Source organism: Rhinopithecus roxellana, chromosome 7 (assembly GCF_007565055.1).
Source record: "Rhinopithecus roxellana isolate Shanxi Qingling chromosome 7, ASM756505v1, whole genome shotgun sequence".
In the NCBI taxonomy this organism is placed as follows: Eukaryota; Metazoa; Chordata; class Mammalia; order Primates; family Cercopithecidae; genus Rhinopithecus; species Rhinopithecus roxellana.
In genome coordinates, this window is record NC_044555.1 from 138,377,604 (window position 1) to 138,392,463 (window position 14,860).

The window sequence follows — 14,860 nt, forward strand, 5'->3', positions numbered from 1 at the left end:
GTATTGGTTTATAACTTAATCAAATAATTGCAATTCTCAAAACTTTTATTATTCACAGTGACAGGACAAGTTATAGCCACTAATTACTGGCAAATTAAGAAAATTTTGAATTTCTAGTGCAGAGTATATATGCTTCTTTATGTATTGAGATCGTGTGGTTTTTGTCCATTTTATTAATATGTTATATTATGTTGAATGGTTTTTAGTTGTTGAGCCAACTTTGTATTCCTGGGATAAATCTCACTTAAAACTGATGTATAATCCATTTTATAAGTTGCTTGAATCAGTTGCTAGAGTTTCGTTGAAGATTTTTCTGTCTTATGGCTGTCTTATGACTGTAGTCATAAGAAATACTTGTCTATAGTTGTATTTTCTAGTGACCTTTGGTTTTGGTATCAGGGTAACACTAGCCTCGTAGAATGAATTAAGAAATGTTCTTTCCCCTTCTATATTTTGGAAGAATTATTTGTGAAACCCTGGTATTGATTGGTATCAAGTCTTCTTCAAATGTTTTGTACAATTCAATGGTGAAGGCTTAGATCTAAGCCTGGGCTTTTCTTTATGAGAAGTTATTAAATCACTAAAGTAACATATTTACTTAGTATAGGGTCAATGAAAACTTCTATTTCTCCTTCAGTCAGTTCCATCAGTTTGTATATTTCTATGACATTTTTTCATTTCATCTTGGTTATCTAATTGGTTGGTGTACAGTTGCTCATAGTATTTCCATAAAATCCTGCTTATTTCTGTAAGGCAAGCATGATGTGCCTTCTCTCATGCTTTTAGCAATGTGATTCTATTCTTTTATTTGCTTTGTCTGTCTGGTAAAAGGTTTATCAGTTTTGCTGATCTTTTCAAAGAACTTAGATTTTTTGGTTTTCTTTAATTTTTAAAATTCTTTATTTTATTTATTTGTACTCTAATATTTATTATTTTTTCCTTCTGCTTGCTTTGGATTTAGTTTGGTCTTCTTTTTCTAGTCTCTTAAGGTGGAATTTCAGGTTATTGATTTTAGATTTCTCTTTTAAATATAGGTTTTGCCGGGCGTGGTGGCTCAAGCCTGTAATCCCAGCACTTTGGGAGGCCGAGACGGGCGGATCACGAGGTCAGGAGATCAAGACCATCCTGGCTAACACGGTGAAACCGCATCTCTACTAAAAAAAAAAAATACAAAAAACTAGCCGGGCGAGGTGGCGGGCGCCTGTAGTCCCAGCTACTCGGGAGGCTGAGGCAGGAGAATGGCGTAAACCCGGGAGGCAGAGCTTGCAGTGAGCTGAGATCTGGCCACTACACTCCAGCCTGGTCGACAGAGCGAGACTCCGTCTCAAAAAATAAATAAATAAATAAATAAATAAATAAATAAATAAATAAATAAATAAAGGTTTTACAATTATAAATTTCCCTCTAAGCACTGCTTTAAGCTGATGCATCCCATGAGTTTTGGTATGTTATGTCATCATTTTCATTTGTTTCAAAATATTTTCTAATTCCCCTTGTGATTTTTTATTTGGATCAGTCTATTTAAGAGGAGAATGTGTTGTTTGATCTCAACATATTTGTAAATTTTGGGAATTTCCTTTTCTTACTGATTTCTAATTCTGGGTAAGAAAATGTACTTTGTATGGTTTCAATACTTTTAAATCTATTGAGTCTTACTGTATGACCTAATATATGGTCTATCTCAGAAAATGTTCCATGTGCACTTGAGAATAATGTACAGTCTGATGTTGTTTGGTGGAACGCTCTATAGATGTTGGTTATGTCTAGTTGGTTTATAGAATTGTTCAAATCTTGTATTTCTGTGTTGATCTGCCTAGTTGTTCTATCTATGTACTGAAAGTGGAATATTGAAATCTCTAATTATTACTGTTGAATTGTCTTATTTTTCCCTTCAGTTCTATCAGTGTTCCTTCATGTATTTTGGGGCTCTGTGTTTAAGTGTGTATTTCTTTATAATTGTTATATATATTTTTTCTGATGGATTGACCTTTTCATCATGACAAAATCTTCAAGGCTTCTACAGAGGAGAGAAGAAGATGGGAATAGGGCTCCCTGGTCTTACTGAGAACTGATCATTTTTCTTGAATAACATTCTTCAGAGTGTTAGGAGACTTTTGTTAAATTCCAGAGATTGGAGAAAGTTTATTTTGACAATGTTTGAAAATTGTCTCATTGCTTTTATGGAGGAGTGGATTTTAGAAGTTCTAACTCTGTCATTCCAGAATTGCTTCCTCACTAGAGGTTTTCTAAGATTAATTTTAACTGCCCACTTAGGAACTTAAGAATTTAAATCACCCTTCTTCTTGATGTACTTTATTTGGCCTCCAGGACAACATGTTCCCTTTAGATTTTCTCATACGTCACCTGCCTTCGTCTTCACATTTATTAAATTATTCTCTTCTTTCTAGCTTCTAAATGTTATCATGTCTAAAAAGAAAGTCCTTCCTTGATTCTCTTTTTTTCTCTGTATATAGTCATTTCTGTAGTGATCTCATCTAGCTGTATGACTTTAAACATCATCTATGTGGATGACACCTAAATTAAATCTCCAATCCAGATCTCTTTAATGAACAACGAAGTTACATTCCAGATAATCAGCACCCAGGAGTATCATTTGCTTCTCTTTCCAATAACAACCCTCACCAAGGGTAACCACTATCCTGACTAGTGCTTCACTGTGGAAACTCCTTCGTGACATTGTGTTGAGAAAGATACATATTTTTCTGAATATCAAATCCAGAGAAAAAAACTTGAGAAAGGAGCAAAAATAGAAAATGGTATTATAATGATCTTGTAAGAATTAAAGCTTAACAATAGACATAGAGACTTTACTAGTTTGAAGGAATCTATTGATGTTAACTCAAAACCAAGAGCAGGAAACACTGTCACACTGAGTTAAAGTTTTGAAATTCTCAGGTGTCAGAACAGAAGTACAAAGGATTAAAGTGGTCACAACCTGATCAGTTGATTTTGCTTATTATAAGTGTGTTAATGGCCCTCTATGCTGCTGATGGTAATTTTTGAAAATTTAATATTAGTAAGTCTATATGCATAAGTATACTATACACATAGTATTTTATATGTATAGTATACTGCACACACAGCATTCTAAATGCATAAAATACTATACACCATATGCATAGTATACTATACACAAACCCTGAGAGTGTTCTTCTAATAAATAACAAGTTTAAGAAGCAAAATAAATCCTTAAACTGGCAATTTTGATGAGTGATTCTGTGTAGTGCTGTTTACTTTATTAAGAAATTCAAATGTTGTTATTCAAATACTATCAGTTTGCTATCATTTCCAGTGTCTGAGTAATCTTCCATATATTACCACTCTTTATGAATACTTCTAAAGTTACTATTAATATTTTTATTTATTAAAAGTTAGAGATCTGTATTATGAATAAAGAGCATTAAGAAGTTTGAAAGTGTTCTATGAATAACGATTTTTAACAGCACATATTAGTTTTGCCTGTTTGTGTATATAGTATAAATAGAATCAGACTATGTATATACTTATGTATTTGGCCTTTGCTCAGCATTGTGGCTGTGACCTCATCCATGTTGAGTGTAATATAATTGTCATTGCTGTATAGTATTTCATTGTGTGACTATGCTACAGCTTTTTATTCCATTCTGATGGACATTAAGGGAGTTTCCAGTGGAGTTTATTACAATTAGCTCTGCTATGGACATTCTTAATATGCCTTTTGGTATACATAAACAATGATGCCTGTTTGGAACTATGCTCAGGACTAGAGATGCAAAGTTATATGATATGCACATGTACAGCACTATTAAATAGCACCAAACAATTTTCAAAAACCTTGGTACAAATTTACATTCTTATCAGTAGTGCATGAGAGTGCAGATTTGCTCAACATCCTCACCAAGAAGTGGTATTTTCTGTCTTTTTTATGTTAGTCATTCTAATGGGTGTGTACTGGTAGCCTTTGGATTTTATTTTGCATTTCTCTGCTGACTAACACAATCAGTCACTGTGTGTGTGTGTCTGTCTGTGCCTGTGTGCATGTGCATGTGCGTGCCTGTGTGTCTGTGTGTGTTTGTGAGCTTGGGAAACTGTTTTAACAAGTGCCCATTAGAGACTTTGGCCTTTTTTCTATCGAGGTTTCAGATACTTTTTATATAGATTTGTAGGATGTCTTATGCTTTTGAGTCCTTTGTTATGCATATGCAATGCAAATACTTTCTCCCTCTCTGTGGCTTCTACTCACTCCCTTAATGATCTTCTAAAAAAGAAAATTTCTTAATTTTTAATATATTTTAAGTCACTCTATTTTACCTTTATGGTTAATGTTAATCTATGTCCTGTGTAAGCAACCTCTACCTTTTCCAACATCATGGAGACATTCTCTTTTGCTTTCTTCTATTAATAAAAGCTGAATTGTTTTACCTTTCACTCTTTCACATTTAGATCTGCAAACCATCTGGAATTTATTTTTGCTTATCATGTGATATAAGAGTCAAGATGAATCTCTCTCTCTCTCTCTCTGTCTCTCTCTCTCTGTCTCTCTCTCTCTCTCTCTCGTTCTCTCATTCTCTCTCTCTCATCTATTCTGTTCCATGAGTATATTTGTCTACTTTGCAGCAATAATACCTTTTCTAAATTACTGTAACTTCAAAATACCTCTAGATATCTGATATCAGATTAGATTTTAATGTAAATTTCCCAGCTTTATTATTCTTTAAGATCACCTTAACTATTCTTGTTACTTTAAATATTTCCATATAAACTTTAGAATAAGAAATTTTTTCATTCTATTTGTGCTGCTTCATGTTTATATGATTTCTTGAGTATTTGGGCTGATAATTTTCATCAGTTTTAAAGTGTTTGGCCTTTACTTAATTATTGCTTTGCTCCTTTATCTGCCTGTTTATCCTCTGCAAATTACACATTGCAATTTCTTTTATTAACTTTTATTTTAAGTTCAGGGGTACATATGCAGGATGTGCAGGTTTGTTACATAGGTAAACCTGTGTCATGGGGGTTTGCTGTACAGATTATTTCGTCACCCAGGTAATTAACACTAGTACCCATTAGTTATTTTTCCTGATCCTCTCTCTCCTCCCACCCTCCAAAAAGCTCCAGTGTGTGTTGTTCCCCTCTGTGTGTCCATGTGTTCTCATCATTTAGCTCCTACTTATAAGTGAGAACTTGCGGTATTTGGTTTTCTGTTCCTGTGTTAGCTTGCTAAGGATAATGGCCTCCAGCTCCAGGCATGTCCCTGCAAAGGACAAGATCTCATTCTTTTTTGGTGGCTGCAGAGTATTCCATGGTGTATATGTACTATATTTTCTTTATCCAGTCTATTATTGATGGGCATTTAGGTTGATTCTATGCCTTTGCTGTTGTCAGTAGTGCTGTGATGAACATACATGTGCATGCGTCTTTATAATAGGATGATTTATATTCCCTTACTGTGACTCACATGCTTTTTACTTCTTTCTGTCTTTATCCTTCTATCCTTCAGTTCTGCTTTTTTCCTATTTATCAGTTTTTCAGTCATCTGATGCTGCCTTCTGCTTGTCAAATCTATCCATTGAATTCTGAATTTTAGATATTGTACTTCTGTGTAATTCTAATTTATTCTTCTTTATAGGTTCCAATTTTCTGTTAAAATTATAGGTATTTGATCTGCTTTAGTAATCATTTCCCTTTTTTCTTGAATGTATTAGCCATAGCTTTCTAAAGTCCTTGACTACAAACTCTGACATCTAAATCACCTGTAGGTCTGTTTATATATTTTGGTTTTTGGCTTTGGTTTTAAAACTTGGTTTTAGGTCTCATGGTCCTGCCTATTCATATGACTATTGATTTTTCATTGAATTCCATACATTGTGTATAAAACTGTAGTATTTTCAAAGAGAAGTCTCTTTTCCACCATAGAGGCTTCATTATTTACTTTGCTATACAGATAGTATGGGAGAATTATCACCTTAATCTCATAACGGACTTGTGCTGGGTTATAGTTTTTACTAAATCTAGTCTGTCTTTGCTATTGCCTTGTTCCTAGGATATAGCTCTCTAGGATTTTAAACTAGTAGTCTAGCATGTCTTCTTTTTTTAGTATTGGAAGACTGCAGAAAAGGAAGCTCTCCTTTTCAACGTTTTTCATATTAGCTTTTGTCCTCATGCTCCGTGCAAATTCAAAATTCACCAATTATATTGAGAGGGAGATCAGCCATTAATTTGACATGTTTCAGATATTTCCTTTGTGTCACCCTAGCCCTGTGTGATCATCAGATGATTGCTGTTTCTTCTCATCCACCAGTATGAGCCCTATGCCCGGTAAGCTGCTATCCAAGGCCAGAATTGGCAAATGCTCCCAGAGATGAAAAAGCTGTAGGTTGCAACTTCATCTATGAGAGGCTCTCCCCTATCTCCAGAATTTTAGACACTTCAATCTTCACTGAGCTTTACTGTTTATATGGTTCTAGGTTTTATAGTTGTTAATGAAGGGAACACTGTTCACCAATAGACAACTCTGTCCTTCCCAGAAATATTGTAGTCACCTCCTACCTGGGCTCCACATGGTTTGATCCCTCTTCTATTTACATCATTTAAAAATTTCCAGGAGGCCGAGACGGGCGGATCACGAGGTCAGGAGATCGAGACCATCCTGGCTAACACGATGAAACCCCGTCTCCACTAAAAAATACAAAAAACTAGCCGGGCGAGGTGGCAGGCGCCTGTAGTCCCAGCTACTGGGGAGGCTGAGGCAGGAGAATGGCGTCAACCCGGGAGGTGGAGCTTGCAGTGAGCTGAGATCCGGCCACTGCACTCCAGCCTGGGCGACAGAGCAAGACTCCATCTCAAAAAAAGAAAAAAAAATTTCCTGGTAATTATTTTAAGACATAAGTCAGATAATGCCATTCTTTTGTCTAAAATATTCTAATTGTTCTTCATTTTTCCTTAGAATATAATTCAAAGCCCTTTAATGGCCTATAAGACTTCAGATTACCTGCCCCCCACTTTGGTCTCATCCTCTTCTCCTGCTCTCCCCTTCCTGACTTTGGCCAGCCACACTGGCTGAACAAGTCATCCACTTTTCTGACATAAGGTATTTTTCCTGGTTGTTCCTTCCACTCAGAGCACTATATATACATATATATACACACACACACATATATATAAACATATATATGTACATATATACATATATACATATATACATATGTATTGATAAGCTCTCTATTTTCTTAATATTTCTGCTTGAATGTTACTTTTAAAAAATTAGGGTGACACTAATCACCGTATTTTCAATTTCAGTGGTAACACAAATCCTCCACCTAGGAATGGATGTTTCCCCTAATTCTGCAGTACTTTTATGTTTTCCCATGTTGCTTCTCACATTAAAACATGCTTTATGCTTTACCCTTTAATCCATTATTTTATCTTTCACTATCACTCTTCTCTATATAATATAAGCTCCACAAGGGCAAGGGTTTTGTTTTATTCATGGATGCATTCCAAGCTCCTAGAATAGAACCTAGCACACAGAAGACAGTCTGTAAAGATTTGAAAAACTAATGATTGAGCAAACATGTTGAACTTAATTATTTGGGTCTTTTCAAATGCACTTTCTGTTTCAAAACACAGCTAAATTTAATTTTAACGTGATCAACACAGATTTTGATATATTACTCTGATGACTCTGTATATGAAACTCATTCTGAAATTTTTAGGTTCAAAAACTCACTCAAATTCTACACAATGTTGATTTTTCTAATTCATTTGAAAATGGACAATATATTTACTACTTTCTCTGTAAAATTTACAGCTACTGGAAAAGGTAATACTTTCAAAAGTGAGCAAACCTTCAGAGTCTCCTCCTGCCTATCATATACTGTTAAGAACTGGATAGAAGTATATGAAGATGCAGGTAGAATATGCACTTCAAAAAATATAACCACATTCTGTTTGACATATCTTGTCCTTAGGTAGCTGTGACTGTATTTTATATCACTTCTGTCTTGCTCTGTCCTTTGAGCAATTTAGGAAACAGACATTAATGTTTCAATCTAATGGCAGAGAAATTAGTCTGAAATGGCAAAATAAAGTTTGCTTCTTAGAAAGAAAACTCTTGTTAAAGGCTTAGTCTTCTCCTCCTGATTACTTAGTACTACTCAACCCCACTCTCTGACCCACCCCAATATCAGCCCAGATTAAAAGCCTCAGCTTTAGGAACTTGTAGTGGACAGAATAGAGTATGTTACGTTTCTTTTGGAAGATCAGGCAAAAAAACAAAAGAGAGAGAGAGAGAAAGAAAATACATACAGCTTCCAAACTTCAGTGGGCAGGCATGCACATCCATGGGAAAATCTTCCAAATGCATGGGACACTCGGCATGAATTGTTAACCTAAAAGAAAGGCAAACAGAAAATGAAATTAAGCTAAAATAAATGTTATTAAACACAGGGTTGTATTCTCACTCAGCAGCAATGGAGTGTTCCTAAGAATAACGAGATTTTTGTTTGTTTAGGTTCACTGAGATTCAAAAGTCTTTATGAACACAAAGGATGGATAAAATGAACTAGATAGCCTCTCAAAGAGGCATTAAGTATTCATATTTTTGGATCATATCTGAATCCCATCCTGTCACCTTTGAAAAACAGATATATCTTTTCTACCCTAACTGTATTTCCTTAGACACCCCCCAAGAAGCCTGGAAACACCAGGTTCTGACTCATTCACTCCTGATCGCAGTTTAATTATTTCTGAAATATTTCTTCTCAGCAGGCTATTCTGTGAGTTAACCAATTTAAAGATTGCACTGAAGAGAAGAGGTATGTAGAAAGAATATCTTTACCCTGATCATTAACAGACAGACAAAAAAAGATAATTCTACTGCTCACAGGAACACACACTCACACACACCACACACACACACACACACACACACACACACACACACACACACACACACGAAAACTGACCACTCCAGGAAAAAATATAAAGGTGATGGAAGACATCGGAAACCTCAGAGGTCAAGTCTAAAGAGCTCATACTCTGTCAACAGAGGCAACATTTGGAAAAGATGCTGGATGGATTGCTCGGTGGAAATCTGAATGGTATATGTTGTTTACATACTCACTCCCCTGCAATAGTCTCCCTGAATAGTCTATTTCAAGGTTTCCCCTTCTGATTTTTAAATTTTTTTTCACTTAACTTTCCTTGGGCTAGATAGTAGCCTCCTATGTAGAAATGGGGCTCACGCAGCAAAACTTTAGAGTTGCTTGGAAGCTAGCTCTCGTGAGCTAATTCTAACTAGCCTTTATACTTAGTGGTTATATTGGACTCAACCCCCGCCATCCTTTTGGAGTTCTAATAAGTTGAGAAACTGGTTATCAATTATAATGTCGCCCATTCCCCCAATGGCTTCTTCCCTTAGATAGGTACTCCTGCTGATAACTTTTCAGGGCCCAAGTACTCCTTAGGACCAGAAATCTTGCCTAATAAAACATCAATATATGAGACTGAAAAGAATATGCCTCACTTCTATGCAATTACCAAAGAAGCCTGTGGGCAAGTGTTTTGTTGAGGCAACAAGTAAAGAAGTGCCTGAAAGGGATCCCATGTGTGGGGTCTCCATTTCTCACTCTTCACATCACAGTACTACTGTAACAGTGTTAGGAAGCAAGATCTTAACAAGATATCCACAGGCTATTGCTGCTTAATACGATTTTTCTTTAGTTAATGAGAGTGAGATACCAGGAGATATTTCTTGTCAAATTACAGACATCCATGTGTCTATGAAGGCACAGAACGTTCAATGTATAATTGTTATCATTATGATGATCATTGATAATAACCTATGAGATGCTCACAGCATGTTACAACTTCTAAAGAACATTCCCATCAGTAATTCCACTCAGGCCTACCATAACATTTGTGATGTAGGGACCCTGGTTACCTGGAACTAAGGATTCTATTTACCTCATTTGCTCCCCATAGTGACCCTGTGAGGGACATATTGCAGACATTATTATCATCTTTATTTCATAAATAAGAATTCATGGTGTTAAAGTGAGTTTCTCAAGTCACACAACCTGGTGAGCTTCAGTGCAATCTGGTGTTCTTTCTACACTAACAATTTTCCATTCATCTGAGGGTAATGGTCTCCTCAGGTCCTCAGTAATCTTTAAGTCATATGAGAGATGCTCTAGTTATCTTTGTTATCTTTGAGCAAGTATGTTCTATGTATAAGGTAGTCATGGGAAGATACTAAGAAAAGAAGGAAGAACCAGAGGCACGAGCCACAATTGTTGCCCTCATAGTGACCACTGCCACAGGAAGAGAAAGCTTAACCCTCACATATGCAGTTAACCATTGACACAGGGCAGGAGTTGAGTACATTAGCCTGAATGCAGTCAGAATGATTTCTATTGCAGAAAAAACTTGAAGGGATATTGAACATCCTAGCTATGGGAAGGGAGATAAGGAGGGCAAGAAGGTCAGACAGCGTTGACATGTTTAAGAATCAATGAAAAGAGCACAACATAGTTTGGTTTGTGAAGTACCTTGTACCTACAAACATTTGCTTTTTCTCTCTCCTCTGTGCTTAGGTGGGTTGAGGAAGAAGTGGATGGGAATAAAGATAGAAAAGTTTTAAATCGGTTTTGCCCCTAATCAGAAATCACTGCCTTTGCATCCTGCTTTGATAGTCTATTTGTTGTGGTCTTATTCTCCATGTCCCCAGAACTGCTGGCTAGACATAAAGTAATTTCCCCTTGGCATTACTCATAAGAGGCAGTATCTTGGAAATAATAATATAAGTGGAGAAAAGGAACACAATTTTCTTTATTAAACTCTCATGGAATCTTTTCAGTATCCAACACAAGGAGCATGTTTTTCAGTGAAATACATTTCTCTTGTGTCTGGTTCTTTGAGTCATGAAACTCCTTTTGTGCCTTAAGAATAAAGTCTGACTGGTGGAGTATTGCAGGCTAGCTTCAGAATTCAGCTTTTGTCCAAGACACATTGGAAATTTTGTAAATATCCAAGGCAACTTTAGTTCCCTCACTTTTAAAAAGGAATAGAGACAATATCCTCTTCCCCTACATAACCCATCTATCCATTCAACATTTATCCATTTAACAATATCAGGGATTTATAGGGTGGTGGGAGGCACAAATTAGAAAAAAAGAAATCGAAGGTTTTATCTACTCCAGAAGATTATCACTATCATCATTATTATCTTTACTATATATAGAAAATAATTTCAAAGAGAAAGCTGGGGCAGAATCAGAGCCTTTAAGTGACATGGTGGCCTCTGACTTCAGATCAGCAAAATAAACAAGCCCTATAAAAATTTCATGTCCTCTCTCCTTTTCCAATCTTTCTCCCTCTTCATGGATTCGTTTGTGAAGCTCTACTAAATCTGGTTGTATTTTTGCTAGCAGTTTTCAGTGAGCTTTCCAAAAAAGGTCAGAATCCCCTGAAAATGTGGCATTCAGATCACAGAACTATAGTCACAATACAGGGGTTGGCCTGCTTTGCTTTTTATGCGAAGACCAGATACAAAGTAAGAGGCAATCCAGGAAGCCCCTTCTTTCGGAGACGAGGATACAAATGAAAATCTGACCACATTTTTAGCCCTTCACCTGCACCCTTCTCCCCCACATACATACTTCAGTTGTTACCCTCATTTTGCTTTTTATCCCATCACACTAAGTTAAAGTTATATTGTTGCAACAGCCTCCTAGGTTGTCTCTGCTTTTCCCCTTCCCTCTTAGAGTATATTCTATATAACAGCCTTCCAGTGTTTGCCGACCTATTACAGAGTAAAAACCAAAGTCCTTATCAAAGCTTACAGTGTCTGATATAATCTTGTCTTCCACCCTCCCCTTCACTCTGCTTCAGCTCTGTCAACATGCCTCTCTTACATCATGGCCTTTCCACTCACTATGCTCTCTGCCTAGGATGTTCTTCTTTTGAATACCTGGATACTTAATTTCTGCATTTCTTTCAAGTTTTGCTTAATTAGCATATTCTAAATGGGGCTTACTCTGATCTCCACTGAGTTTACTACCTTCCCTATAGGTAGTAAACCTTATCATGCTTTCTTTTTTCATAGCCCCTAAAATACAATGCACCTTCTAATTTATGTTTTCTATTTATCATCTATTTTCTTTCCTTCCTTTCTATAAGGTTATGGATTTTTAATCTTGTTTTTTCTTTAATGTGTGCTAACATCCTAGTTAAGTATCTAGCACATTGTAGGTATTCAGTGAATATCAACTCAATGAATGATTTACTGAATGACTTTTCTTTCCTAAAGTCACACATTTCTCTTGGAGTCTGCAGAGAGGAGGTGTAGGCTGGGCAAGATAAGGTTTAAGTATTGCTAGGGTTCTAGGCAAAACCATGTCTTAATATGATTCATTAATAGCATCATATCTCAATTTATTCACTTCAATGGGCATATAGTTTACTTCCTAGAATTTCGGAGCTACAAGAGCCTTATAGAAAGCATCTAGTTTTATCCCCTTATATATTTATGTATGAGAAAGCAGAAGGAACATGTCTTGCCCCAAATCACTCAACATAGTCTGGGAGCTGACTAAAAGTTTCCTGATTCACTGGTGTAGTCAACAAAAGATCCCCAGTGGATGCCCAAAACCACAGATAGTATTGAACTCTCTATATACTATATTTTTGCTTATATATACATACATATGATAAAGTTTAATTTATTTATAAGTTAGGCACAATACTCTTGCACTTTGGGACCATTAATTAGTAAAATAAGGGTTCCTTGAACATAACCAGTATGACAATGACACAGTCGATTTGATAACTGAGGCAGCTACTAAGTGACTAATGAGCAGGTAGCATCTACTGAACAAAGGGAGGATTCACATCTCAGGATGGGACAGAGCAGGATAGCCGAGATTTCATTACACTACTCAGAATGGCATGCAACTTAAAACTTATGAATTGTTTAATACTAGAATTTTCCATTTAATATTTTCAGATGGTGGATGATAGTGGGTAACCAAAATCATAGAAAATTAAATCACAGATAAGGGGATAAAATACCAAAATTGTTGTCCACTTAGAATTTACATCTCAGTAGAGTAAGACAGAAAATAAACAAGATAAGTAAGCAAATTATATAGTTTATTGAAATGTGATATACCCCAGGAATAAAAATTAAAAGATATGGGTAACAAGTATTTGGAAGGGGTTTCAATTTTTAATAGGGTGTTTAGCAGGTGCCTCACTGAGTAGGTGACATTTGAGCAACAATCTGAAGCAGATGAGAGAATGAGCCTTGTAGAAACCTGGGGAAAGAGCATTCAAGTTAGAAGGGGTAGCAGTGCAAAGGCCCTGAGGTAGAAGTGTGCCCAGTGTGCTCAAGAAATAGCAACTAGCCTACTGTGGCTGTGTTGTAGAGATCAAGGGGAAGAGTAATAGAAATGAATTCAAAGAAGAAATTATGGGGCATGAACTAGATAGTATAAGAGCTCCTGGATATTTTTGCTTTCACTATGAGTGTAATATAGAGGCACTGTGGGATTTTAAGCAGAGGGTAACTTGATCAAACTAACATTTTAAAATTATGGCAATTTTATAGAGAAAAAAATTGAAGGAGGTCAAAAACGAAACCAGGAAGATGAAGTCTAAAACCACTTTATGATTAAAATCTCTCAAAAATCTAGGAATAGAAGACAACTTCCTCAATTGATAAATGGCACTTACTAAAAACCCTCATCTAGTATCATAGTTAATAGTGAAAGACTAAGATACTTCCCCTAAGATCAAGCAAGGATGTTTTTTCTTCCTTATTCAACTTCTTATTCAAGAATTTAGCCAAAGAAGAAAAGAAATGGGGAATGACTGCTAATGGTATGGAGTTTTTTTTTTTTTTTTTTTTTTTTTTTTGATGTGACTAAAATGTTCTGAAATTAGATCTTGGTGACGGTTGCACAACTGTGAATATATTAAAAATCATTTAATTGTACACTTCAAGAGGATAAATCGGCATGTGAATCATATTTCAATAAAGCTGTCTAAATAATTAGGCAAGCAAAAGATATAAGAGAATGATTGGAAAGCAAAAATCAAACGTGTCTATTTGAAGGTGACATGTTCAGACATTCCGTGTTCACAGATTTAGAAGTCCTAATAGCATTAAGGCAGCAATTCTCTCCAAATTGCTCTATATATTCAACACATGCCCTTTGAAAATCCCAGATTTTCTTTTTGTGAAAATGGCAAGTTGATTCTAAAATTTATATGAGAATACAAAGGATCTAGAATAGCCAAAGCATCTTTCAAAAAAAAAAAATCATGAGTACTTACACTTTCCAATTTTAAAGCTACAGTAATCAATATGGTACAGTTTTGGCCTAAATATTGTAATATAGACTAATGGAAAAAATAGAAAATCCAGAAATAAACTTTGATATTTAGAGTCAATTGACTTTTGACCAAGATGCCAAGCAATTCAGTTGAGAAAAAAATAGCTTTTTCAGTAAATGTTTCTAGGAGAATTTAATATACAAGTGCAAGATATGAACTTAGACTGTTACCTCACACCATAAGCAAAAATCAACTAACAATGGATCATAAACTGAAATTTAAGAGCTAAAATTTCTAAAGGAGAACATGGGAGGAAATCTTTGTTACCTTGAGTTACACAAAGATTTCTTAGGTATGACACCAAAATCATGACGCATACAAGAAAAAATATAATAAATTGGACTTCATAAAAATTCAAAACTTTTGCTTGTCAAAAGATACTTTTAAGAAAATGAAAAGACAAGGCACAAAGAAAGTGAATATATTTGTGAAACATACATCTGATAAAGAACTTGCATTAAAA

General features: G+C 35.5%; 1 protein-coding gene across 1 annotated transcript in view; it reads right to left on the reverse strand.

Annotated features, from left to right (window-relative positions):
- The window catches only part of GABRA3 (gamma-aminobutyric acid type A receptor alpha3 subunit), a 338,987-nt gene that overhangs the window by 54,524 nt on the left and 269,603 nt on the right, over window positions 1-14,860 (reverse strand). Inside the window, exon 6 of the mRNA XM_030934036.1 lies at window positions 8,308-8,390. Within this exon, the coding sequence (XP_030789896.1) occupies window positions 8,308-8,390 (83 nt within the window). The remainder of the gene's footprint in view (window positions 1-8,307; window positions 8,391-14,860) is intronic.